This window comes from Odocoileus virginianus, chromosome 9 (assembly GCF_023699985.2).
Source record: "Odocoileus virginianus isolate 20LAN1187 ecotype Illinois chromosome 9, Ovbor_1.2, whole genome shotgun sequence".
NCBI classification, from domain to species: Eukaryota; Metazoa; Chordata; class Mammalia; order Artiodactyla; family Cervidae; genus Odocoileus; species Odocoileus virginianus.
In genome coordinates this window covers 48,335,504-48,363,112 of record NC_069682.1, presented here as the reverse complement: position 1 = coordinate 48,363,112, position 27,609 = coordinate 48,335,504, and the positions used below count along the sequence as shown (strand labels likewise).

Here is a 27,609-nt window from a genome sequence, read left to right as displayed (position 1 = left end):
AGACATCATGCTAAGTGAATAAGCCAGTCACAAAAAGACAAACACTGGATGAGTTTGTATGAATTCACTTATATGAGCTATACAGAGTAGTCAAATTTAGAGACATAAAGTAGAATGGTAGTTGAGAGAGGCTGGAAAGAGGGGGAAGTAGAGAGTTGACTTCTTGGGTAGATAATGTCATAGTTATTTTGGAAAATGACCTTATTGTGAAACCATATATGTTTAAGTGTTTAGAGATGGAGTTGTGATGGCTGCCACTTACTTTCAAATGAGAGATCGAGGCAGAATGAAAATGCACAGAAAGCAACTGATTTAAGAAACAGAGTGATATTAGAGGAAACAAACTGAGAGAACACCTACCCAGGTTTCTGACACCCTTCCTCCTGTCATTTCTTTGTAAAAAAGGTAGTCAGATTTACCAAGTGTTGAAGGGCTTGTCACTGTCTTGGTGAGGCTGCCCTCTGCTGGCCACATGGGCAGCTGCAGAGTGGATCTGAGTTTCCTCCAGCAATTGATTCTCAATTTGACTGTATTTGGCATATAATTCCTTTGAGGAATCACCAAACTATTTTAGTTCATGGTATCAGTTTGAGGTCATTCTCTAGTTTCACTAAGAATAGTATTTAACATGTATTCAGCACCAAGCCCCAAGCACTGAACTTAGTTTTACATGAATGTCTCATTTATTCACAACAATCTTACAGGTAAAAGTATTATTTCTACTTTACTTTTAGGAAACTGAGGAATAGAGAGACTAAGAAATGTTCCTCAAAAAACTCAAAGTGGTAAGAAGGGGAGCTGGGATTCAAATTCAGGCAGACTGCACCAGGTTTGTTACCACTAAGCTATGTAGCCTCTCATGGTGTTTCTCTATTTTTAATTTATTCATATCGATTTCTGGATTGAAGCAGTGAGTGAAGCATCATGCAAACACTCTCATATCTCTTGGAGATTTTTTATTTCTCCAACAAATTCACAAAAGTGTCCAGAAAGCCACAAGGTGTGACCCAATAAGCTCAAGTCCTCCCCAAATTAGTCTTCTGGAGCAGTCTACTTGCGAAGATCATCCAAAAGCAAAAAGTTAAATTTTGCCAGGTCAGAAAGTAACTGAAATACTAGCAATTTGCTATTATTGGCTATATAATTTTTATTTATTTTTATTGAAGTATATAATTGATTTACAATGTTATGTTAGTTTCAGGTATACAGCAAAGTGATTCAGCTACATACATCCAAATCAGCATGTGGGCTCAGTAGTTGTAGCACATAGGCTTAGTTGTCCTGTGGCATGTGGAATCTTCTGGGCCAGGGATCAAACCTTTGTTCTTTGGATTTGTATAATCTGCTCAGACGCTCAGTCGTGTGCAACTCTGCGACCCCAGGGACTGTAGCTGCCAGGCTCCTCTATTCATGAGATTTTCCAGGCAAGAATACTGGAGTGAGTTGCCATTTCCTTCTCCAGGGGATCTTTCCAACCCAGGGATCAACCTGGGTCTCCTGCATTGCAGGCAGAGTCTATCAACTGAGCCACCAGGGAAGGCCAGCTATACATATATGTATATTTATATATCTTTCAGTTCAGTTCAGTTCAGTCGCTCAGTCATGTCGGACTCTGAGACCCCGTGAGTCTATATATAAAACATTATTTGTATTTTGGCTGGGCTGGGCCTTTGTTGCTGTGCGCAGGCTTTCTGTAGTTGCAGCGAGTGGGGCTACTCGAGTTGCAGCACATGGGTTTCTCATTGTGGTGGCTTCTCTTGTTGCAGAACATGGGCTCTAGACACGTGGGCTTCAGTAGTTACAGCATGTGGGCTGTTGTGGCACTCAGGTTTAGTTGCCCTGAGGCATGTGGAATCTTCCTGGACCAGGGTCAAACCCTTGTCCCTTCCATTGGTAGGTGGATTCTAACCACTGAACCACCAGCGAAGTCGTGTATTCTTTTTCATTATACATTTTTTAATACACATTCATTATACACATTTATTTTTACAAGATATTGAATATAGTTCCCTGTGCTACATGGATCTTTGTCGGTTATCTATTTTATATATATAGTAGTGTGTATTTCGGAGAAGACAATGGCAACCCACTCTAGTACTCTTGCCTGGAAAATCCCATGGACGGAGGAGCCTGGTGGGCTGCCGCCCATGGGGTCGCAAAGAGTTGGATACGACTGAGCGACTTCACTTTCACTTTTCACTTTCATGCATTGGAGAAGGAAATGGCAACCCACTCCAGTGTTCTTGCCTGGAGAATCTCAGGAACGGAGGAGCCTGGTGGGCTGATGTCTATGGGGTCACACAGAGTTGGACACGACTGAAGGGATTTAGCAGCAGTAGCAGCAGCAGCAGTGTGTATTTGCTTATCCCAAACTCCCAGTTTATTCCTTCCCCTGATCTTTCTCTGTTGGTAATCATAAGATTGCTTTCTACGTCTGGGTCTGTTTTGTAAATAAGTTCATTTGTGTCATTTTTTGGGGGGATTCCACATGTAATTAATATCATATTTGTCTTTGTCTGACTTACTTCACTTAGGATGATAATATCTAGGTCCAGCCATATTTCTGCAAATGGCATTATTTCATTCTTTTTTGTGGCTGAGTAATATTCCATTATATATAATGCAATATCTATATTGGACATCATATATATATTATTATATATATAATGGAAGTCATATATATATTATTATTATATATATAATGGAAGCCATATATAAATATGACATCCCTGGCTCAGTCTATAAAGAGTCTGCTGACAATGAGAGAGACCCAGGTTCGATCCCTGGGTTGGGAAGATCCCCTGGAGAAGGAAATGGCAACCCACTCCAGTATTCTTGCCTGGAAAATTCCATGGACGGAGGAGCCTGGCAGGCTACAGTCCATGGGGTCACAAAGAATTGACACAACTGAGCGACTAACACACACAGACATACACATAGATATATATACCATATCTTCTTTATCCATTCATCTGTAATGGACACTTAGGTTGCTCACGTCTTGGGGATTGTAAATAGTGCTATGAACATTGGGGTGTGTGTATCTTTTCTAATTAGAGTTTTCCTCTTTTCTGGATATATGCCCAGGAGTGGGATCATACGGCAACTCGTTTTTAGTTGTTTTTTTTTTTTAAAGAAACTCCATACTGTTCTCCATAGTGGCTGTGCTAACTTACATTCTCACCAACAGTGTAGGGGTGGAGGGGGATTTCCTTTTCTCCACAGTCTCTCTAGCATTTATTTGTAGATTTTTTAAATGTGAGGGAATAATGATTTATTGAAGGCCTACTATGAACCAAGTGACTTATTTGTAGACATTTTGATGATGGCCGTTCTGATCAGTATGAGGTGATCTCTCATCGTACTTTTGATTGCATTTCTCTAGTAATTAGTGGCTCAGTGCTAACGAATCCACCTGCTGATGCAGGAAACTTGGGTTTGATCCCTGGGTCGGAAAGATCCCCTGGAGAAGGAAATGGCAACCCTCTCCAGTATTCTTGCCTGGGAAATCCCACGGCCAGAGGAGCCTGGTGGGCTACACTTAATGGGATCACAAAGAATCAGACATTACTTAGCGACCTAGCACGCACACACAAGTTATCCATCCACAGCTTTCAGTTCCACAGGAGGCTGGAGCCTGCACGTATTTCCCAGCTTTCCTTGACAGCTGGCTTCCATTATGACAATAACCGGGGGGTCACCGACAAGATCTGTTTCTAAGGACAGAGAAAGGAGAGATGCACATTCCTCCTCAGCTTCGGGCACTTCTGGCAGCTGCAGCAGCAGCGGAGGCGCTGAGTGCGGCTCCTGCATCCCTTCCTGCACAGGCGCTGCAGTTCCAGCAGCAGCAGCGCTTGTAGGCTCGGCTCTGGCGCTGACGGCAAAGGTGCAGCAGCCAAGGTTGAGGTTTACACCTCAGACGCAAAGCCCCACTCAGACCATCTTCTCCTCCAGCAGCCAGAATTAAAAAAAGAAAAAAAGAGCATGAATATAACATTTCCCTCAGCGAGGGGAAAATGCCAAAGAATGGTGGAAGGTCCCTGAGCATCAGTGATGCAGTCACTGTAGCACTGGTGAGGGTGGAGATCACACAGCTCTGCCCTTCTTCATGTCACTTAGTTGGGCCCTGTGGCAGGATGGGGCTCTTCTTTACAGGTTCTTGATCTCAAGGCCTTGTAAACTGCACTTCTAATTTATCCAGACAATGCTGTTTTTTGATATGGATGTTCACATTTATGGCTTATATGCAATTACCTTGCGCTGAGGAACAGTCATAAAGCACCCCTCAAGAGAAATGCCTGCTTGTCTCAAGATTTGGGATTGCAAATATCACTTTTAATTTCCTATTTGGATTTCAGCAATCACCTAGGCTTGCATCCTAGGTATCCATTTCACTTCAGTATTTGTTGGGGAAATAATCACAGGGTTAAGTTCAGGGGGAACTTTCCCAAAGGTTTCTGGGAATACTGATAGTGGATACACACAGAAAATCTTGTGTATTCTGGAAAAATATGGGGGAATGACGTTAGGCTTACTCAGGCCTACGTGGTCTCCTTGATTGGAACAGTTTAAGGAGGCATCTGGCACCCACTCATGCGGCAAGTTCATTCTTATTCTGTCCACTTGGACTACTACCAGCAATATAGTAGTAGTATACCCCCTGGCAGCAGTGTATCACCTCAACCAGGGATTGAACCCAGGCCACAGCAATCAAAGTTCTAACCACTAGACTGTCCGGGAAAAAACTGCTCACTCAGCAAAGCTCTGGGGGTCAGCATACCTCTCCCGAGTCAAACACAGGTTCTACTTGTTCCCTACCGTCTCTACACTGCATTGTAGGCCTTTTCAAATCTTGGTGAAAGCATTTACATTTGGGTATTGTGCTTCAAATGCATTTACTGGGTAGCCCTTGAATCTACTGCTCACAAGTCGGGCCTCAAACAAGAGGTTCTCTAAGTGATACAAGCTCCCATTGTCTGCAGCATATACAAACTGAATCTGCAGCTTGAAGTCAAGAATCGGAGGAGCCCGTGGCGTTTCTGAGCAAGACCGCCCATTCGGTTACCTATCAGGATTCTACTGGAGATTAGGCATTCTTCATGGGACTCATGTATCTGCAATGTGGACTGGGTATGATGTGACAGCTTACCTGTGCACCTAGCAGCACTCTACAATCCATTAGATGCAGGTACAGTTGAGACTGGACCTGAGTTAACCCTCATGTTACTAAACTGCCTATTTGTACCTAAACCAATGAGATGGCTGTGGGTGGAGAAGAAAATGTTCAAGGTTGGTTTACAGGTAGCTTCTGCATGACATGCTGACATCAGCAGTGAATAATAAGGAATTACAGCTCTATGCAGGACACTAGTAAAGGAAAAATGGCCCAAAGTCAGATTCAAGAAGGTATGACACTCTCCTGTACCTGAAGCTAGATGGCTTGTCTGGATCCTGATAGAGGCCCAGGGACTTGTCCAAAATGAAAGTGAACTTCCCGCAACAGGCTCAATGTCCCATGTGAAAGTTTACCACAGGTTTCCTCAGAGTTCAAGGCTGTGGGCACAATCTTGGTCCACAATGTGTGCCCACCAGCCCTCACCCTAGAAGTCGCACTGAGCACCTGAAATCCAGGGCCCCACTATGCTGTGCCTGGGCTCAGTGCCAGGGAAGAGAAGAGCCATTGATCAGCCTGAGGGAGGACACTGCCCTCAAGGGTGCAGTGACCTGATGGGGCTGGGTCCTAGGTCCTCTGCTTATACCTGTTAGCCATTTCCCTACCTGAATGTGAGCGATTACCCACATCCCCTCAAAGGTTTTTGTGTTGTAAGGTTCTCAGGCCCTATTTACAATGTGGGAGTTAGGGAAAGATGGTTTTTTCCCTCTGGTGATTCTTGGTGAATAGTGGCAAAGGGGCAGCAGCTCTGGTTCAGAGAAATATTTCTCTACCTCATCCTGGATGTCCTTTGAGGGCCTGGATCTGAGTAAGGGCCGTGGACCTATATGCCCACTTATTCAACCTTGTCAACTCTAATCACAAGTATTATTTTGCTCCAAGTACTTGACAAACGGGGTCTTCTTGTCTTCTGTCTTGGGCACACCACTCCCTGGCCAGCAAAATGCAGCGTCAAGCAGGAGCAGGTCTTTGGTCAGTGGTTGCTTTATGTTTCAGCTATTGGGTGATAACCTGACTGGAGCCTGAAAGCCCCCTATCAGGGGTCAGGCAAACTTCCGTAATGTCATATAAGATTCCCCCAGGTGTCCAGTGGTTAAGACTCCATGGTTCCACTGCAGGTGGCATGGGTTCAATCCCTGGTAGGGCAAGTTTGACATACAGGAAAAAAAAAAAAAATCATATAATGGGAGGGAAGGGAGATAAATTAGGAGCTTGGGATTAAAACATACGCACTACTATATATAAAATAGATAACAAGGACTCACTGTATAGTACAAGAAACTATATTCATTATGTTGTAATAACCTATGATGGAAAGGAACCTAAAAGATGTGTGTATGTATAAATATATAAAATTGCATCATTTGCTGTACACCTGAAACAAATTAACTATATTTCAATTTAAAAAATCATAGCATTTTAGACTTTGCAAGTCATAAGGTCTCTGTTGCATCTATTCATCTCTGCCATGTAGTATGAGAGCAGTCGGTGATGGGTGTGGCTGTGTTCCAACATACTCTCCTCATTACAGCAGGCAGGATCTTTGGTTGTGGAGTGCACTCTCTAGTTGTAGCATGTGAGCTCTAGAGTGCAGGGGCTTAAGTAGTCCCAGCGTGGGGGCTCAGCTGCCCTGATCTTAGTTCCTCAACCAGGGAATGAACCTGCATCCTCTGCATCGGAAGGCAGATTCTTAACTACTGGACCACCAGGGAAGTCTCTGTGTTTCAATATATTTTATTCACAAAAACAAGCAATAGGCCAGATTTTGTCCAAGGACTGCAAAATGCCAACCACTGATCCCGAGGATACTCAGGAGACAACCTGGCTGTTGAGGGGACTAAGCTTCTCTGTGAGACAGAAACTTCTCAGGTCTGGTGCTTTACTGAGAGTTGCACATGGGTGTAGAATACAGCACTGCATGTGTGGAGTTTCTGACCAAGTGGCAGGAGCTGAGGCCCCAAAGTGAAGGCTGCACTGGAATAGGTAGAACCTTTTCCTTCATCAGAAACACCAACTGCTTTATTTCAGATCAGACCCAACCCCTTTACTTCCATGGTCCCTGGGTGGGTATTGTCCTCACTGGGACCTCAGGAGCCCTTGTGCTGTGGCTTGACCACCAGCCCCTCTCTGGTGATAGCCCAATTGTAGCTCTTGGGGGAATCCAAAGCTTCTTCCACCCGTGCCTCCAGATTCTCTCGGGTGATGAAGTTTTTTGCGTCCTCCTATTGGAAAAGATGAAAGTGAAAGAGCAGAGTGAAAAAGGTGGCTTAAAACTCAGCATTCAGAAAACTAAGATCATGGCATCTGGTCCCATCACTTCATGGGAAATAGATGGGAAAACAGTAGCTGACTTATTTTCCTGGGCTCCAAAATCACTGCAGATGGTGACTGCAGCCATGAAATTAAAAGACACTTGCTCCTTGGAAGAAAAGTTATGACCAACCTAAACAGCATATTAAAAAGCAGAGACATTGCTTTGCCAGCAAAGGTCTGTCTAGTCAAAGCTATGATTTTTCCAGCAGTCATGTATGGATGTGAGATTTGGACTATAAAGAAAGCTGAGCGCCAAAGAATTGATGCTTTTGAACTGTGGTATTGGAGAAGACTCTTGAGAGTCACTTGGACTGCAAGGAGATCCAACCAGTCCATCCTAAAGGAAATCAATCCTGAATATTCATTGGAAGGACTGATGCTGAAGCTGAAACTCCAATACTTTGGCCACCTGATGCAAAGAACTGACTCATATGAAAAGACCCTGATGCTGGGAATGATTGTAGGTGGGAGGACGACAGAGGATGAGATGGTTGGATGGCATCACCAACTCCATGGACATAAGTTTGAGTAAGCTCCAGGAGTTAGTGATGGGACAGGGAAGCCTGTCGTACTGCAGTCCACGGGGTCGCAAAGAGTTGGACACGACTGAGCGACTGAAATGAAATGAACTGGAAAAGAGAAATTCAGCTGAATGGGAGTCCCCAGAACAAGCCTGCTGGCTTTTAGCCCACTGAAGGAGGGGCTCCAGCTCTGCCGTGGGAAAGATGTCTGGAGCCCAGGTCTTCTCTGAGCGCCCCAATGATCTTCCAGTGGAAGAACATTAGGCAGCTTTGTCACCTTGTTTTAAGACAATCATTCCCTGAACACTTAGGCCAAAACCCAGGCACCCCAGCTGTGACACGTCACTGGGCGTAATCAGTCTCTCAGAATTGTCGAGGTCTCTCAATCTCTCTCAAATCGTCCTTCTCCTTCTATCAAGCCTCATCCATTCTCTCTGGATCACTGCTAATAGGCTTCGCTGCTTTTAAGTCTCACACCTGCCATCTCACGCCAAAACATTTAAGCTTTGATGACTTTCTCACCTTCAGGACAAAGTATAAACTCCTAGGGAAACGCGGAGGCCCGTCTCACAGACACCGTCTAGCCACGTGAATACTGCAGTGGCAACTTGAGACGCTCTCGCTGCACGCCTCCTCTCCCAAACCCTCACCTGCGAACCCCCTCTCTCAAGACTCAAGGCTAGTCTCTTCTCTTTGCACCTTCCGCCCCGCTCACTGAGCGCTGGTTTAGCAGCCCCACCCTCTGGAGACGCGGCCCACCTGCAGCTGCAGCACTTCCCGCTCCTTGAGCTGGGCCCAGGCCTCCGCCTCTCGGGCTTCCCGGGCCGCCTCCTCCGCTTGCCGCCGCTCCTGCTCCCGTGCCTCCTGCCGCAGCCTGGCCATCCTGGGAGGGGCGAGAGGCCCAGACTGAGCGTGGCTGGGTGTTTGAGGGCCGGTCAGGCGGCCCCGCCCCTCCTCCTGCCCCACTCACCGCAGCTCATGCAGCCGCTGGTTCTCCGCCTGGTTCCAGGCCATCAGCTCGCGGTGCTCAGCGGCCTCCTGCAGCGCCTTGCGCTCTGCCAGGACACCAGCCCGGGCCTCGTGCGCTTTCCTGCGTACCTCGGTCACGAACTCCTGCCTGGATAGAAACGCGCCCAGGGCCCGCAGTGTCTTCAACTGCCCGCCCTAAAATACACGCCAGAGGGCGCCGCCTCCCCATCCAACACATACCTGAGGGCGCGCACCGTCTGGCGGTACTGCCGGTAACGCTCCGTCAGCACGAAGAATTCCGCAGGATCCACGGCGGGAGGGGTCGCCACGCGCCCGATCTTGGACTTGGCCGGCGGGTCGTGGCGGGTTTTTCGGCCGCGCGCGAGGAGCAGAAAATGGGCTGGAGGGCGGCCTAAGCGCCGCGCGCCCAGGGTTCTCAGCGCGCGCAGCATGGCGAGACCGCCCCGCCTCCGGCACGCCGCAGGGCATCATGGGGGCCCGGAAGTGGTCGCGGTGCACCACGGGACGTGTAGTCCGCGGGCTCCGCCCCCACCCTGTGGAGCCCGCAGTTTTACTTCCGTCCCAGTCCCAGTACCTGGCTATTGTCCTCCGCGGGGTCGACTCCCGCCCGCGTGTCCGCCACCCGCATCCCTCCAGCTCCCATGCAGGGAGTAGGGGTGAGAGAGAGAGGAGACAAAGATCTGTTAGCAGGAGTCAGGAGAAAAAAAGAACTCGATGCAAGAACTTCAGGGGTCTCACACCTTTATTGGAGGGCGGCGTGGCGTGGCGCTCGGAGTCCAGTCTGCAGAAGGGGGCGGTCATTCCAGTGGACGTTCTGGTCACCTGACCGCGGAACTGTGGCTTTACCCGCCCCCTCTTCCCCGCTCCTCCTGTTCCTATTCCCTCTTTCTCTCTCCCGTCCCGGCTCGGCTTCTCTGCGCAGGATCGGCAACCGGTAGTTTTGCGACGCTCATGTCCTGTCGTTGCCCTTTGCCTCTTAGAGGATTCAGCGTGCGGGTTTTCTAGCTCATTGGGCGTACGGATTCTTTACCAGCTGAGCTATCAGGGAAGCCCAACAGCAGGGACACAGGGGGCATCTCATCATAAATTGTCGCTGTCATATCATAATAAATTGTTGTGAAAGTGAAAAGTCGCTCAGTCGTGTCCGACTCTTTGCGACCCAATGGACTGTAGCCCACCAGGCTCCTCCATCCATGGAATTTTCTAGGCAAGAGTACTGGAGTGGGTTGCCATTTCCTTCTCCAGGGGATCTTCCCGACCCGGGGATGGAACCGGGTCTCCGGCATTGTAGGCAGACGCTTTACCATTGTCGAGAATTCTGGAGTATCAGATAACAGCACCCACAGCTAGCTGTACCAGGAGGCATCTCAGAGATGTATTATCCCCCGACCCCCTCGGTTCTTAGCTGGCCCTGTAGTGGCCAAGGGTGGGGGCCTTGCACTTTACTTACCAGCAGTGTCTGCACCAGGTGCTGCTTCCTATGTAGAAGCCACTGGATCATGGTCCTTTTCTTCAGGGGGACACTGTCCTCAGGCAAAGCCAGAGCATCACTTGGGAGGGTATGGGCAATTTGGCCTGGGCTTTGAGCTGCAGTTCCCAGAACCTTTTCTTAGAAGGGAACTGAGGCTGTAGCCTGCCTTCCTCACCCCCACCCTAAGCTTGAGGTAGGCGAAAGAACCCCAACTAGCACCTTCTTCTTTCCACTTAGGCTGGGGAGATTCTTCACCTACCTGGGGGCCCAGGAGGATGCTGAGGGTCCTGGGGTGAGCTGGAGGCTCGTTTTCCTCCAGGGTACCAGCCATGGGACCAGTGCTGAGCCTTTGAGGGTCCAGGGTGGGTGGTCAGCAGCAGCAGCAGAAGCAGGAGGCCTAGCCCAAAGCTGGCCATAGCAGGGCTGCTCCCATAGACAGTGGACAGCACTCGAGTCTGACACTCCCAGACAAACCCCCTTCCTCTTCCTCCAGGGTCCCCTTGGACAACTGGCACTTCTAGGGCAGATTTAGTGTCTCCTAATGTTCTTCTCTCATCCTGCTATTGCTTCTTATCCCAGGACTAGAGAGGTCTGGACTCTGAGGGCTCCTGGCAACGAGCCGCCTCCCAGAGCCCCTGGGGCACAGAGGCTCTCAACTTTGCCAGATGAGGGCCCTCCCCAGTACGGCAGGCCTACCCTTTCTTTCCTCAGGGATCCTAGAAGTGAGGTTAGATAGGGGAGATGTCCAAGAGACAGGCAGCAGTGTGGAGGCACTTGGGCCCCCTGCCCCCCATGCTGGGAAACCCTTTTCCTTGTGAGTTGCTCTCTCTTCCTTCCATGGCAATTGGGGATGTGAAATGGGTGTGTGGATACAGGGCCAAGGGCTTCTACCCTTTGTCCCTGCCACGCCAGGTGCAGTGGACACAGGCATAGTGTTGCTGGCAAGAGAAGGAAAGGGGGCTTTTCAGGGTATGTGTCGAGGGGCTTGGGAGGGGGAAGAGGAGCAGCATGCCATACACCTAGAAGAGAGCTGCATCTGGCCAAGCCCCAGCCTGGGGGAGGGTGGCTCTTCACTCACCAGGGGAAGGCTGTGGGCCAAGTGGCTCCTTGCAGGTGGCTCTTTCAGGCAGCAATGGAACCCAGCCAGGCAGCTGCTCTGGGCCCATAGGCTCCAATGACGTCTTGGTGGGGGACAGCTTGCCACCAATCCTCTTCCCTTCCTAGTGTTATGTTCAGCTGCTGGCCTGGGGTCATCAGATGCCTCCTCCTCCCATTTTCCCAGGGATCTGAAATCATTGGACTCCTTCTTCAGCCTGGCCTGTGCCCCTGAGGTCTCATCGATCCACTTCCCTGGCTTTCTCAAGCTCCTGCCCTTAGATCTAGAGACCTTTCACCCAAGGCCTGCTGCTGTGTCACACCTCGACACCAGGGCCGAGTCACTCCAGTGAAAGGAGCTTTGGGTGGGGCATAGCTATACAGCAGATGGCCTCTCCTCCAAGCAGGCCCCCGAAAGGGGGCCCAGTTAAAGGGGCAATGCACCTTTGTGGGTCTATCTGCGAGTGGTAGGAATAATTCCGCTTCTCAAGGTTCCAACCACTCCTCATCCACACTGTGCTCAATACAGGACCATTTCATGGAATTGGGCACAGCTTCCCTGGAATGCTAGAAACAGGCTTCTGCCTTAGTCTGTGTCAGCTCAGCTTTCTGCTGCCAGCCACCAGCCTCTGAGGGGCAGAGGCCAGTTTATGGGGTTAATAGCCAATCTCTCTTTGGACAGCAATTTAAACAGAAAGTGCAAGGGTAGGGTCAGGCTGGGTATTCACAGTGGCCAGTCATCAGGAGAGCAGGTGCATCAGATCCTGTGGCAAAGATGGGGGAGATGACATCATGAGTACCTAGACTTCCGCTGCCCAGGCAGGAAGGCATGGGTGAATTTCCAAATTGGCTTACCAGAAATGAGTACTTGGACTGTATAATAAGTTAAACTGTTTGGGAAACAGATTTTTTCCCTTTAAGTATTGGCTAACCAAGAAACTTTTAGGATAGCATTTGCTTTGTTCATTTTAGTCATTCAGTCCTGTCTGACTCTTTGTGATCCCATGAACTGCAGCACACCAGGCTTTCCTGTCCATCATCAACTCCCACAGCCTGCTCAAACTCATGTCTGTTGAGTCAGTGATGCAATCCAACCATCTCATTCTCTGTTGTCCCCTTCTCCTCCTGTCTTCAATCTTTCCCAGCACTAGGGTCTTTTCCAGTGAATCAGTTCTTCACACCAGGCGGCCAAAGGACTGGAGTTTCAGCTTCAGCATCACTCCTTCCGATGAATATTCAGGACTGATTTCCTTTAGGATTGACTGGCTGGATCTCCTTGTAGTCCAAGGGACTCTCAAGTCTTTTCTCCAGCACCACAATTCAAAAGCATCAATTCTTCAGTGCTCAGCTTTCTTTATAGTCCAACTCTCACATCCATACGTGACTACTGGAAAAACCATAGCTTTGACTACACAGACCTTTGTTGGCAAAGTAATGTCTCTGCTTTTTAATATGCTGTCTAGGTTTGTCATGGCTTTTCTTCCAAGGAGCAAGTGTCTTTTAATTTCATGGCTGCAGTCACCATCTGCAGTGATTCTGGAGCCCAAGACAATGAAATCTGTCACTGTTCCACTGTTTCTCCATCTATTTGCCATGAAGCAACCAGATGCCATGACCTTAAAGTTTTTTGAATGTTGAGTTTTAAGCCAGCTTTTTCACTCTTTTCTTTCATCAAGAGGCTCTTTAGTTCCTTTTTGCTTTCTGCCATAGTAAGGGTGGTGTCATCTGCGTTATCTCAGGTTATTGATATTTCTCCCAGCAGTCTTGATTCCAGCTTGTGCTTCATCCAGCCTGGCATTTCCCATGATGTACTCTGCATGTAAGTTAAATAAGCAAGGTGACAATATACAGCCTTGACATACTCCTTTCCCAATTTGGAACAAGTCAGTTGTTCCATGTCCAGTTCTAACTGTTGCTTCTTGACCTGCATACAGATTTCTCAGGAGGCAGGTTAAGGTGGTCTGGTATTCCCATCTCTTGAAGAATTTTCCAGTTTGTTGTGATCCACACGGTCAAAGGCTTTGGCATAGTCAATAAAGCTGATGTTTTTCTGGAACTCTCTTGCTTTTTCTATGATTCAATGGATGTTGGCAATTTGCTCTCTGGTTCCTCTGCTTTTTCTAAATCCAGCTTGAACATCCAGAAGTTCTAGATTCATGTACTGTTGAGGCCTAGCTTGGAGAACTTTGAGCATTACTTTGCTAGCATGTGAGATGAGTGCAACTGTTATGGTAGTTTGAACCATCTTTGGCATTGCCTTTCTTCGGGATTGGAAACATTTGCTTTGTGGGTTTAGGTGAAATGACTAAGTTCAGTAAACTAGCTTAGTTCTGGTATGGGTTTACAAAATGTTTTATTCAAAGGCCCTGGTGTTCATTTTAAAAGAAGAATGGAGTGCCTTTATTTTTTCTGTAATTTGATCGTTATCTTGCCTGAAAAATCCAAACATGAACTAAGTTTCCCAGGGGAAGCTCTGGTCCCTTTCTCTCTGGCCACATACTCAGCCTTTCAGGAACATTTGCTCTTCTCTTCCAGATTATAAACTCTGGAATGGAATTCATCCTTGTACCCCTGTCAGCAGGACACAGAAAGTCATTTGTTCACCACTGAACTCTTAACTCATACTCAGCTCTGAGAGCACATCATTCCAGTTTGGGGCTGCTGTAGTCAGCTGGAAAAGCAATTTTGAGTTGAATGCTCAGGTGCTGCAGGAACAGAGCGGCACCCTCCCTGAAGCACCTTCTCCCCTCCCCCTCAGCGGGTGGCCTGGGTGAAGGATAGAGCATTAGCTAGAGTCTTGGCAATAGGACTGCAGTGGGTGCTCCATGGTAAGGAACAAAATGGAGAAACACCAACACACGAACTACTGGGGGGTCGGGGAGAGACACAGAGAGAGAGAGAGAGAGAGAGAGAGAGAGAGAGAGAGAGAGAGAGAGTGTGTGTATAGGGGGGAGGTCTGTAGCTTTGGTGCCCAATAGGAATAGAGCTGGGATAGGAAGTGGGGGCAGAGGATGCTGGAGGCTGCACAAAGGGCAGTGGGCTATGGTGACTGGGCAAACCCTGGAATGTGCGGAGCCCGAGTCTGCTGCCTCTGGGCTACCCTGTGGAGTCACAGCAGGAAGCAGGGTGTGTGGACTGGAAGCTCAGGACCGGAGAAAGGCTCAGGGTCCACAATACAGACTGAAGGAATGCCTGACCTCTGAGGAAGGGGCTGTGGAGGAAGGCAGTCACTACATCAAGGGGGGAGCTAGTGCACAGGAAGACTGGATCCTTGGGGCTCAGCACTGAGGATGAAGGGATAAAAAAATAATGTGTGGGAGTAAACTGAGGGTGGGGGTAGAGGATGAAGGAAAACCCAACACAGAGACTATCTGATGAAGTGATGTCTCGGTGAGTGTGGCAGGTCCCAGAGGTTTGGGGAGTGTGCTGCGCATGGTCACAGGTGACAGGCTGAGGGGTAGGCCCTTCCCACATAATTGTGCCACGTGAGCCTCAATACACTTCCCTTTGAGCCTGTCGGGTTTATGTCTCTTGATGCCATGTGAGCCCTGAGTAACAGGAGAAGAAAGGTGGATAAGGAGCAATGAGCCATACCCAGTAAGATGAGGGCGAGAAGGGGAGCAAAGGGCTTGGATAACTCCTGTTTAAAGGTGTCTGTTTAGCAGCCAGGGGATATGTTCGCTGCATGGCTTGCTGACCTTAAGGCTTGCCCTCTTCCATGGACTTGAACATGATCACATAGAGGCACCAACAGGTAGTATGCAAAGAGACAGGGTTTCCTTCTGAAGCATAGCACCCCTCAACAGAAATTCTTGAGATTTTGTCTTTGCTTAATTTATCCACACTTCTTATAAACCGACTAACTTTTAAGTTTATTGTCCCCTGCAGTTCCTTGCTTCCTATAGGAGGCCCACAGTACTTACACTACTTACCTCATGCAAGCTTTCAGGTGATCTGCTGTGGCGCCCCTGATCCCTGCAGACATCCTGAATATGTGGGGCAGAACTTGGGTCCCATCTTTTGGGTGCGTCTTTGTTAGCCTGGACTCTGAGGCCCTCTGATCAGCTGCTCTGCTGACCTTTCCTTTTCACTCATCTGAGCTTCCAGCATCCCTCAGGCCCAGTTTAAGTCCTACCTACTCCTGGAAGCATGGCATCACTGATCTCTGAGTATGCCTCCGTGGGCCAGGCTGGAGTGCCACCTTTCACTTCTGACAGCCCCCAAGGTGCCCCTGGCTCCTCAGGAAATGCCCTGAGGGCTGCAAGGCTTTGTCAACCCTGCACTTAACAGTCATGGCAACTGGTTTCTTCTCCTGTTCCTGTGAGGGGCTGATCATAAGGACAAGAGACCGCAAACAGACACACCCTCCCAGCTCTGCCCTCAACTAAAGACCACATTTCCCAGCACCCTTTGTAGCTCAGTGTGGGCTTATGACTAGGGTTTAGCCAATGGGGTATGAGTGGAAGTGAAAAGTGCTATTTTTATTTAATGTCCTTAAAAATGAAATTGCTTACCCATGCTATTTTTGCTTCTCCACGGGAAAAGTCAGTGACCTCAACTATGAGGATGAGAACAACAGCCTAAGGGTCACTGGGACCATGAGATGGAGGATACTGGGTCTCTAGACTGGGCAGACTGTTACATGAGAAAGAAATGAAATGGATGTTCAATGTGTGCCTGGAATCTGAGGCCCTCTCTGATCAGCTGCTCTGCTGATCTTTCCTCCTTTTTATGCATTCATTTTATTTAATACACTCTGTCTGACAGGTTATGCTCAAACTCCAACTGGGATCTAAGACTTCCACCAATGTTACCTCTGGATCTGAGGTACTTCCACGTAAGAGTTCTGGAAATGAGGACAGAGATGAAAGGAAATGGAAGTTGTTTAACACAATAAATGAGGATATAAACACCTACTCTGGACAAAGTGACATGATCCAGATAGTTCTGCAGCAGAGCACCAAGGACTAGAGAGGTCAAACTGACCCAAAGCCAAAAGCCAAGCCACCCCTAGCCTCCATGCCCCTGCACTTACAGAAAGAGCAAGGACTCAGGCCATCTTCCCTAGGGAGTGAGGCTGGCTAGAACGACTGCACTGAAGAGATGCTGGGAGTGGAAGAAGGGTGCTGGCAGCTGCCTAAGAGGTAGAGGAGCTGTGTATGTTGGAAAAAAGACAGGCAGACTGTGCCCTCTCTGCAGCCAGCTAAGACAGATGGGAAACAGTGAGCTAGGAGTGGCACAGGAGAACCCAGCCCTGGTATGACTGCCCCGGCCCACATAAAGGGAGAGACATTCCTCAGGGAGTCAAAGCTTTTATTACCTGATAATCCCTAGTGTGGTGCCAGAGATACCACTCTGGTCCCTGTACTCCCCATGGTGGGACGTGGGCGGTACGAGAAGGGGGCAAGGGTAGAGAGAGGAGAGATTATTTACAGAGCAGGAGGGGACAGTGGTCTGACTGGGGGCACTGGGACAACCAATTTCCTCAAGAGCTCTAATAACTTTGTGCTTTTTTTTTTTAGTTAATGCCTAGCTACCTGGAATGAGTTTTGTGTATCTTCTTTAGGAAAAGATGTATCGATATAAACCAAAGAACAATCAAGCCCAATTTCCAGGCAGAGGATTTCATGATATCAATCCAAACATCACACTATTTAATTCCCCAATAAAACATTGGAAAAAGGACTATCAGTGCTAACACATTTACATATAAAATCTCCACCTAATAGGTAATAGAAGCCTATGTACCAATTTCTAAAACAGTTGTAAGATATATACACAATTTGGGGTATATTAACAAAACAGAATATTACAAAATATTAAAGGCAATTCTCCTGTCCACGGGGCCTCATCGCCTCTCACTTGAAGTTGGCATAATCTGAGAACGCGTCAATATATTCCTGCACCACCTTGTAGCAGAACTCATACTGTTCCTGCAGAGTGAAAGGTGGGGGAAAAGGCCAGGGTTACTCAAGACAGCAATGTACCTGCAGCTCCCGACAAACCTGTTCTTCAAAAAATGGAAAATTAAGAAGAAATAAGTACTTTAGCATTTCCACCCGAGCCCTGATCTGTCTGCCTGCAGAGTTCTGATAGCATTCTTTTCTGGGCCGAGTGAAGTCACCTTCTCCAGAAAGCAGAGACTGGAGGTGCAGGTGGCAGTCCTAGCCCTTCAGAGGTCAGACATGAGTTCACATCTCTCCTCACACTCAGTGCTTACTGGTCGTCTAGACTGTCAAGAGAACTGCTGAAAAGGAGCTGAGGAAACGAGGTACTCCTGAAGTCTTCCCCACCTCAGACCCATGGGGAAGTGAAGAGCCCTGACGGGCACCTGGGCACCCCCTTCTAGTCTTCACTGAGGCCACCAGCATCTCTTACTGGTATGGAGCTAAGATATGCCTCCAGTGCTCTCCTGCCTCCCAAAGCTCACTCTGCTTTCTGAGGCACCTGGAGGCAGGATGAGCCTGTGGTTACACAGCCTTCTGTCTACCCGACGGGCCCTCAGGACAGCCTCCCCGAGCTGGCTCTGGCAGAAGCGCTGGGGAGGCGTGGAGGCGTGGACAAACAGGCAGGGCAGCATACCAGCGTCTGGACCATGTGTGGCCTCTGCAGTCGCAGGCTCTTGACGGTCTGGAAGACATCCAAAATCCCCTCCGCTTTCACCCGCTCCAGGACTGTGCTCAGGGCACAGAAGGTCCCTGTCCGTCCTGCCCCCGCGCTGTAACAAAGAAATACACTGATCACATGTGCGTGGTGCAAGGCAGCTAGAGAATCTGGGGTTAGCCAAGAGAGGGTGACCAAGGGAGAGAGGAGCATGCGACACTGAAAAGTGTGGGCAAGGAAGTGTTTTTTGAGGTCAAGGAATCCTTTTGTCAATCCTAAATTAAAAACTTGCCATGTTTTCATCTCCATTTCTCATATTACTAATAAGAATTAGCATTTTTTCATGTTTACTGTCAAATGGTACTAGCTGATGTACTTTGCCACTTTTTCTTCTTATAAACATTTTTTTGAATGATTTTTTTTGTATGTGTAATAAGTTTGCACAGTTCAAATTTCAAAAGGTTCAAAAGATATAAACTCTCCTTCCTACGCCATTTCTTCATCCTTTCAGTTTCCTCCTGGGAAACAACCAATGTCATCAAGTCCTTGTGTGTCGTACCAAAGATAATTTATGCATATACCACACATATTTTTTCTGTCTCCCACTGCTTTCCTCACTAAGCAATAAATCTAGAGGATTATTCCAAACCAGTACATAAACAGATTCCTAATTAATTTTCTGAAGCTCTGTAGTATGATATATCAGAGCTTATGGAACCAGTCCCTTATTAATATGTTCAGATTATTTGCCAGCTTAAAAAAAAATTTTTTTTTTGGGCTGTGCAGTGTGGCATGTGGGATCTTAGTTCCCTGACAAGGGACTGAACATGTGTCTGCTGCACTGAAGTATGGAATCTTAACCACTGGACTACCAGGGAAGTCCCTACCATCTTTTACTATTATGAACAGTGCTTCAATTCTTGTAATTACAATTTCATTTTGGCCATCTGAAGAACATTTACTGGGTCATTTCTAGAAGTTCCTCTGCTCATTATTCTATCTTCAAAACAAATCTGAAGAAATTTTAAATATACACTTTCTTCCCCTTTAAGAGAGATTCCCTTCCCCCAATTATAAAAACAATACAAACACATGGTAAAATTTTATTTCTAAAATGCAGTCTCAAACAATGTGCCCCAAACAAAATCCACTCCCTCCCCCATGAGTTACCATACTATCTTTCTTCTGTCAGTGACACCAGCAACTATACCCAGCCTTGAACCTAAGACACTCCTCTTTTTCACAACTATGTCTTATTCATTTTTCTTCAAACTGTTCTCAAAATAGTTGCCCTTTTCTGTTTTCCTGTGTTTCTTAAGGAGGCAGGCCTTCCCATGTTGCCCAGCTGGTCTTGCCTACTATCAGTCTCCTTTTGGTTCCTCTTCCCCAGCACTATTCCCTGCCCAGTGTCTTAACTTAGGGACTGTTGTTCCCTAGCACTGGAAGTGTTGAGTTCAAACTCCAAGATCCTCTCTTATCATCTGGGCCTGTCCTGGTCATCAAACTTGATTGCCATGTCTCACCAACATCCCGCTCTTGCCTGGCTTTCATCAGAGTCTGACAGAGGCTCCCATCTTGCCCCTCTGCCTGCCTCTTGTGTCTTTTTCTCTCTTCCCCTGAGGGCTCGGGTGGGCGTACCTGCAGTGCACGGTGATGGGGTGGTTCCCTGACTGCTGCTGCTGCTTCTGCACGGCTGCAATGATGCTGATCATGCCCTTTCCATCACTGGGGATGCCCACTTCAGGCCAGCCATGGAAGTGGAACTGCCGGATCTGCCGGCTCTTGTTCTCCTTAGGAGGAAGGAGGATCAGAGAGGTAGGTGCAACCCTGCTTTCCCTATGGGAGGAGCCCACCCACCAGGTATCTTACCCTGGTGTTGGTGACCAGGAGGTCTCTGACAGTATAGCTCTCACATTCTTCCTCCTTCTTCAGCTCCACTGTGATGTCTCCATACGACACCAGTCCATCAGAGGGCCAGTACTGGGCACACTTCTCCTGGGGGACAAATGGGAGAGGTGAGAGGCTCAGAATACCATGTATGGTAAAAGCAGGACTGCTCTACAAGCGGACTGCTCCTCTCAATACAGTCCTTCTTATACGGACACACTTCTTCCCCAAGGTATCAAAAACTCAGATGGTCATTCTATTACTTAACATCACTGTAATTAACTTCTGATCCTCAGCAGGACACCCATATTTAACAACTTAAGTCTACCAATCACTTATGAGATAATCACTTAACCTTTTGCTGTTACTTATTTATAGTCTAATTTGCAACACTGACAGGATTTATGAAGACTTCTGACCATCAGCTCATAGCTGCATCTAACACTTAATGGCACAGTGTAGGGAGAGGAGGAGTGAATGTCTTTGTTCCAATTTCTTCTCCCCTCCAGCCCCCTTGGGGTGTTGCCACATTTGTAGTTGCTTATATATGTCAGTTTGCTAACCCAGAAGAAAGCACTAGCTATGGTGCTTCAAAGCCCAGTCCACAGTGTGCTTCCATCCCTCTCCTCTTTAACTCTCTCATCTGCAGTGGCACCTTACAATCGCTAGCTCTTGTGTTTCTGTTCCTGTTAGCACAAGGTGGTTTACTGCGTTGTCTCTACTTGCACCTGGTTCAGTTCCTTCTACTGCACCTTGTACACTGCCTGCATCTAGTAGGTTCTCAGTAAGTATCAGGGCTTCCCAGGTGGCGCTAGTGGTAAAGAACACGCCTGCAATGCAGGAGATATAATGAGACACGGGTTAGATCCCTGGGTTGGGAAGAGGCCCTGGAGGAAGGCTGGCAACCCACTCTAGTATTCTTGCATGGAGAATCCTATGGTCAGAGGAGCCTAGCGGGCTACAGTCCATAGAGTCGAAAAGAGTTGGACATGACTTAAATGACTTAGTACGTATGCAGCAAGTATCTGGTGAATGACTTTTAATGTCTACAGAACAAGTCAGGGTATAAATACATAAACAAAATACAGTTATGCTGTCCCTTTTTTAGAGCATTTTAGGGGAGATCCTAGATATTTCACTGTTGACAATTTAAAGATACTCAGCCATAAATGTACTCTATGCTCTATGTTCACTAGGAAAGATTTGGGAAAATTAAATACAAAAATAAAAACCACCACTAGTTTCTCAGTCCGAATAAAATCAATATTAAAAGTCCAATTTAGTGAGTTTAAAAAATATTTATTTGGCTGCACTGGATCTTAGTTGCGGCACAAGAGGTCTTTATTTGCAGCATGTGGGATCCAGTTCCCTGACCAGGCCCCCTGCCTTGGGAGCTCAGTCTTTTAGCCACTGGACCACCAGGGAAGTCCCTTAATGACTTGTTTTTTGTATGTGTCATCATCCATCACCCGCTTTATAAATGACCCTGAGCTCATTTTAAAACACAGCATTATTAAAGTGGTGGATCAAGGAAATGCCATAGGAGCAGTGCTTTTCAATATGTGCCTAGGAGCCCTGGGGATACCCTGAGAGTCAGAGCTCGGGACCCTCCCTTCAACAGAACAGTTTTAGAAAAGTCAAACCTAATTAAGGTTTTTGAAAAACCAAAACCCCTAATTAAGTCTCACCTTAAACGAGACTATGCTGGTTTTCAGGGTTCATGGGCAGAATGAGTTTTGCTACCACAGTTCCTTTCCAACACTACCTTTATACAGTTTATCAGTCAGAACTAAAGACTGGGCTTTAAAACCATTAGAAACACTAAGATACAACGGGCTTGACAGCAACAGACTATAGGAGCCAGAATCAACACTATGACAAGAAGAAATTATTAATGTTCCATACTTAACAGCCTTCAGATATTTTAGATCTTCTTAGTTTAGGCAAAGAGGCATAACAGAGAAGGGGCAGACTGGAAGGACTCCCACGGATGTACCACTGAACCATCAAGAGTCCCTTCTTCAGGGAGTTCCTTTGTGGTCCAGTGGATAGAATTCCATGCTCCCACTGCAGGGGGAACAGGTTTGACCCCCGGTTGGGGAACTAAGATTATGCTAGCCTTGTGGCATGGCAAAAAAAAAAAAAAAAAAAAAGTCTCCTCTTCAAACTATGGACAAGGAGTTTGTCAATAGTGAAAGCATGTAGCCAGAGCAGACTGACTAATGGAGACAATCTGCCATGATTATCAGTGGCAGGCCCGAGAAATCAGATTAGTGCTATTGTAGAGTGAATGTGAAGGTGACACGGCTACTCCAGGGAAGCAGGTATGGTGTGCTGAGAAAAAACAAGCACACTTATGGGGATAGGATTTAAGGGATGATATGAGATAAAGAGAAGGCACATAAGGTGCTTTTAGATGTTGGACCATGGCAGGCAATTATCCTACTCAGGCAGGTGAAGGCTTATTGAATTTAGCCTCTGTGTGGGCTCCACAACAGAAACAGAAGAATCAGGTGGGGCTTAATGGGACTTGACTCCCATGGTGCCTCTCAAGGGTGTGGGGAGAGAAATGGCAAAAAGAGCTGTAACAGAATCCAGAGCAGGGGCCAGCAGTGCCAGTACCCACTGTTGCCCAAGGCTAAAATGCCCTGGTGTCCTGCTGAGAATGGAGACATGATAGCACAGAGTTGGGGAATGCAAGGCTGTGACAAATATGGGACCCTATTCTCAAGGAGTAGAGGCTAAGACTCATCTCAGAACCCAAGCTCCACTCTGCATGTGAGGGCCAGCGGGGATGAGGGAAAATGGAAACTAGGAGACCTAAAAGAAGCAAAGGAAACAGAGAGGAAGAAGGACCCAATTCAAGTCTTGGGACTGGATACCTCAGGAAAAGTTCCTAAATTTTGTATGCATAGGTAGATTTTCCCTCAAGATAAGGAAGTTCAAAGAGGATTTTAAAACAAGGAATGATATATTTAGATTTATATTTTCAAAAAGATTGCTGGCCTCCATGTGGAAAAGTGACTAAAAGGGGATGGGAATGGGAGCAGGCGGACTGGCTGCCAGGCTACTTGAGTGATGCAGGAGAGAGATGATAGTCTATACTGGGGTGACAGGAGTTACATTGAAGAGAAGTGAATATAATAGTCAGCCTATGTCAGGACTCAGCGACAGACTGGTTGTGAAGAGTGAGAAGAGGAGAGGAATAAAGGTAACTCCTAGACTTCTGATATGAGCATCTGGGTGAAAGGTGGTACAATGCACTGAGATGGGTAAGGATAGAATGAACCAGTATGAAGGAAAGGAGAAAACCAAATTTTATCTGGGCCATATGAAGTCTGAGATTCTTAACAGACACCAATGAGAAGATATCACACAGCTATGTGCTCAACAACTGGAAATGGTGGTGGTTGAGTCGCTAAGTCATGTCCAACTCTTGCAACCCCATGGACTACAGCCCGCCAGGCTGCTCTGTACATAGGATTTTTTTTTTCATTTATTTTTATTGGAGGCTAATTACTTCACAACATTGCAGTGGGTTTTGTCATACACTGACATGAATCAGCCATGGAGTTACATGTATTCCCCATCCCGATCCCCCCTCCCACCTCCCTTTCCACCTGATTCTTCTGGGTCTTCCCAGTGCCAGGCCTGAGCACTTGTCTCATGCATCCAGCCTGGGCTGGTGATCTGTTTCACTATAGATAATATACATGCTGTTCTCTCGAAACATCCCACCCTCACCTTCTCCCACAGAATGTTCATAGGATTTTTCTAGGCAAGAGTACTAGAGTGGGTTGCCATTTCCTTCTCCAGGGGATCTTTCCAATCAAGGGATCAAATCCAAACAACTGGGAAGGTGGGGGGTAAGTGGGCTAGAGACATAGATGTGAGAATTCCTGGCATATAGATAGTATTTTAAGCCACAGAACTGGATGAGCTCCCCAAGGAATAGTGTGTCAAAAGGGAACAAAAGTGGGTTAAGGCCTCAGTGCTGGTCACTCAAAGGAGGAGGAAGTCACAAAGAAATGACAACGGTGCTGCCAGGCCAGTGAGTGCAGGAGTGACATCATGGAGGTCAGGGAGTGTTCTGAGGGGAAGGAGCGTGTGTTGGCATACAAAGGAACAAGAAATACAAGAAAAGAGAAATAACTTTTGGATTGTCAAGATGGTAGTCACCGGTGACCTTGACTGAAGTAGTTCCCAGAGAAGTCAACCCTAGAAGGGTGAGGAAGCTGAGAAGCTGAAAGATAAGGGTAGATGGATCACCCACATACAAACATTTGCCTCCAAGAACAGAGACAGGAATAAGAACCAAAAAAGGGGCAGCAAGCCAGGTGTTGGAGGCATCATTGGATGAGAGATCAGAAATGAGGAGTAGGTGTTCAAGTCTAGTAGATGACTGCTCGGAAATGGGTTTAATCTAAGATTTACATTGTCAGGTTATGGACTCTAGGTATTGGAATTCCCAAAGAAGTGGAAACAGAGAAGCTTTTCAGTCTTTTCTCCTGCTGTCTTTGTTCACCTTCCTTCCACTATATAGCACTAAGTCTCTTGCTATGGTCGGGTTGACAACAGTGATGGAGATACAGAGCTTTGTGGGCTGGGGTCTGATGCGATCATGTTTTATTGTCTCTCTAGAGAAGTAGAATGTGTCCTTGGGTTGAGCTGACCCCATGCAGAGACTGCTAGGACCGCTCTGCTCACTCTGATCATGGTCCAAGCTGCAGCTGATGAGGGAACTCAGGCCTGACCAAACATCTTGGTGGACCATTATTAAAATGGTGGAGAAAAATAAAATAGGGAGAAGAGAATTTTTGGTTTTAATTCCTTTGGAATTTTAACACATACAGAATTTACATTTTTGGATCAGTTTTTTCCTCTGGGAATTTAAACTGGGGGTGGGGAGTGGTCTTAAAGGAGACACTCTTCACTGTCTCATTTAGGCTTACTGTGTTAGTATCTCTGGGAGCTACACCTGCCAAGACGAATGGGATGTGGGACACAAAGTAAAAGTTTCTCTTAGAGGCCAGTAGGCTGGTAAAGAATGTTACTATAACCTGTGCTGATCCATTTCAGAAGCTTGTTTCACTGGCCCTAAGACAGAGCAGAAGGCACAGTGCTAGTGGCGGAGGGGGATGGGCTGCACCACCAGAGACCAGTGTGTGCATGTCCCCTCTCCCCCCACCTCTGCCCATAGGAAATGCTTCCTGCCTCTCTGCCCTGTAGTCTTACTAGGTCTGCTTCAAGGATGGAAAAGCCTGAAAATCTGACTAGACAGAGTCTGAGGTATTCACTGGGCCACTTTTTATTACGGGGCAGTGACTGAGAATGTGCTTGTCACTCCAGCATTTTCTGCCTACTCTTTGGATCTGACTGCCACAGATCCAGGGGGCAGGAGTGTGGATAGAACTGCATGTAGGTCCCTATTTGCACATTCCATCATAGTTTATCAGAGAGGGCCAGGATACTGCACCTCATTCTCGACAATAAACGAGCTCATCCCCCCACTGGCCTTTGTTATGCAGGTGTACACTTGCCCCAAATCTCTCACCTCATCAGTACTGTTATTAATGATAGATAGAGGAAGATGGAAGATCTATTATGCACATCTGTTGATTAGGTACATGATACAAATCCAGGAAGAAAAAGCACTCAAATTCAAATGATTAAATTTGAAAAAAATCTTGACAAATCAGAACATCAGGGTAAGCAGATATGAAGCCTTTACCAAGGTTAAAATAAACAAACTGTCCAAGTACAGAATGGGAACGATGTGGTGTGGAACAATTAACACAAAAAATGTGTTTAAATCCCCACTCCCCAGTCCCAGTTCAGTCCAGCAGCATCCCTGCGGCAGCTTCCTCTCTGCTTTTGGCTTGCTCATTTCTAACCTGTCCTTCTAACTGCAGCCAGAGGGATTCTAAAAAACTCACAAATCTGAGACTGTCAAGGGTTCTTAAACTGCTTTACAAAATTCAAACTCTTCACTCTGGCTTAGAAGGACCTTCTTCCCAGGGCCCGTGCTGGCCTCTTCTGCTTGTTCTCTCGATTCTGCCCAATGTTAAGGCATCATGAAGCACCCATTTACTGCACTGGCATCCACAGCAGAGAGAGTGTGAACATAATAAGCACTATCTGAACACAGACTGGGCCACTCTGTAATAGTGGGAGAGGTGGGGTGGGAAGTGGACAGAGAAAGAGCGACCCCTGAGATTGAACGTCCTCAGCAGAGGCTGCAAGGTTCTGACTCAGGAATGGTTTTGAGATTTCCTACATTGAATGTGAGCTGGCCTAGGGGCCTTTAAGGTCCCTTTATACTCTGAGTTCACTGACAATTCTAATTTTTAATTGACTCAGGGCTTTTTAAAAAAGATTTCCTTGTTATTGACTGTTAACTTGTAAGTTTCTTGCTTCTGGAAAAAGAAAAAAAGCATGTGGCATATAAACAGGTCTATAAACAGATCAGCAAATATGCTATGGATCTAGCTGTTGGATACATATGAAGAAACCATAGTATTAATTTATTCTCCATATTAAAAAGTAAGTTTCTTGTTTTTATTTCTCAAATTCTATTGTTCTCTTTGGGCAGTCAGCAAAGAGGTGATCCGTCTTCCCATCAGTCTTCTAGTTAATTTCTCTGGCTTGGAAGGCTCCTTAAGGGACTTCACACAAGCTCTGATGGAGCTGCAGTCTGACTCTGTATCCCTCATCTTGCTAGCTCTGCTCTGCCCGTGGAGGTGGGGTGTAGAGGGTACAAAGCTAGGCTTGGGGAGACCATATTTAGAAGAGAAGTGAGAGGTTTGGGAATCGAATGGAAGCTCAGACCAGTCCTGAGAGGAGCTGACTGTTCAGATACCAAGAGGCTGGGCAATGGCTGTTTTATTAACTTAAATCAAAGAAAAAACCTCTAAGCTCCCCCACTGTACCGCCCCCAGTCTCTTGTTTCCCATAGCCCAGGATCTTTTGAACTCACCTGGCCTCTCTCCTCCAGTTCTGTTAGCATCACAATAGAGCAAGATTTCCACTCCCAAATCATTCGCCAGAAGTCCTCAATTGTGTGGAACAGAGGGCCCTGGCTGGCGATGTAGGAGTCCTTCTGCCGGTACCCCTATAGAAGCCAGGTCAATGTGAGATGAGATGTGAGTAAGATGGTTTGATCAAGGAGGGGCTAGTAGAGAAGACAGGCCACTGGGCTGGGGAGGGGGCTACCTAGAGGCAAACAAATCCCAGGCAGAGCTCCTCTTTGGTCAAGGACCAAATATTGGACGGCACACTGCTTTCCTTGTATGAGGGTGACAGAAGTGGGGCTGGGGCTAGGATGGAGAGCAGGGATGGGAAGGCCCAGAGGCTAGTGTTTTTAGCTTTTGGTTTGTGCTGTGAACTTTTCCTTCCAGCTCTTACATTGGTGTTTACCCTCTGGTACCCCACCTTCTACTCTTAGGGGCTCTGACAGATCTAGTACACAGGAAGGGTATCAGTTCTGCATTTGATGACTGACTCAAAGACCGTCCTTTCAAGCAGTGGGAGGGTAGCACTGCAAAGCCCAGCTCAAT

At 47.2% G+C, this 27,609-nt stretch overlaps 3 protein-coding genes across 9 annotated transcripts in view; all 3 read right to left on the bottom strand.

Moving 5' to 3' along the window:
• Positions 1-6,891: 6,891 nt before the first annotated feature.
• On the bottom strand, positions 6,892-9,627 carry MRPS26 (mitochondrial ribosomal protein S26). The gene is made up of 4 exons (XM_020906282.2): positions 9,217-9,627; positions 8,978-9,124; positions 8,767-8,890; positions 6,892-7,395 (listed from the first exon to the last, which is right to left on the bottom strand). The coding sequence occupies exons 1-4, from the start codon at positions 9,426-9,428 to the stop codon at positions 7,261-7,263; spliced, it is 618 nt and encodes a 205-aa protein (XP_020761941.2). The 5' UTR covers positions 9,429-9,627; the 3' UTR covers positions 6,892-7,260.
• Positions 9,628-9,721: 94 nt separating this feature from the next.
• Positions 9,722-11,890, bottom strand: LOC110145856 (progonadoliberin-2). The gene is made up of 2 exons (XM_070472337.1): positions 10,728-11,890; positions 9,722-10,605 (listed from the first exon to the last, which is right to left on the bottom strand). The coding sequence occupies exons 1-2, from the start codon at positions 10,882-10,884 to the stop codon at positions 10,376-10,378; spliced, it is 387 nt and encodes a 128-aa protein (XP_070328438.1). The 5' UTR covers positions 10,885-11,890; the 3' UTR covers positions 9,722-10,375.
• Positions 11,891-16,859: 4,969 nt separating this feature from the next.
• PTPRA (protein tyrosine phosphatase receptor type A) overlaps positions 16,860-27,609 on the bottom strand; it is a 164,454-nt gene continuing 153,704 nt past the window's right edge. For all 7 annotated transcript variants that reach the window (XM_020906289.2, XM_020906291.2, XM_070472333.1 and 4 more), the window contains 5 exons: positions 27,030-27,164; positions 20,036-20,161; positions 19,805-19,956; positions 18,146-18,281; positions 16,860-17,496 (listed from right to left, as the gene is read on the bottom strand). In XM_020906289.2, coding sequence (XP_020761948.1) covers positions 17,422-17,496; positions 18,146-18,281; positions 19,805-19,956; positions 20,036-20,161; positions 27,030-27,164 — 624 coding nt within the window. In that variant the 3' untranslated portion in view covers positions 16,860-17,421. The remainder of the gene's footprint in view (positions 17,497-18,145; positions 18,282-19,804; positions 19,957-20,035; positions 20,162-27,029; positions 27,165-27,609) is intronic.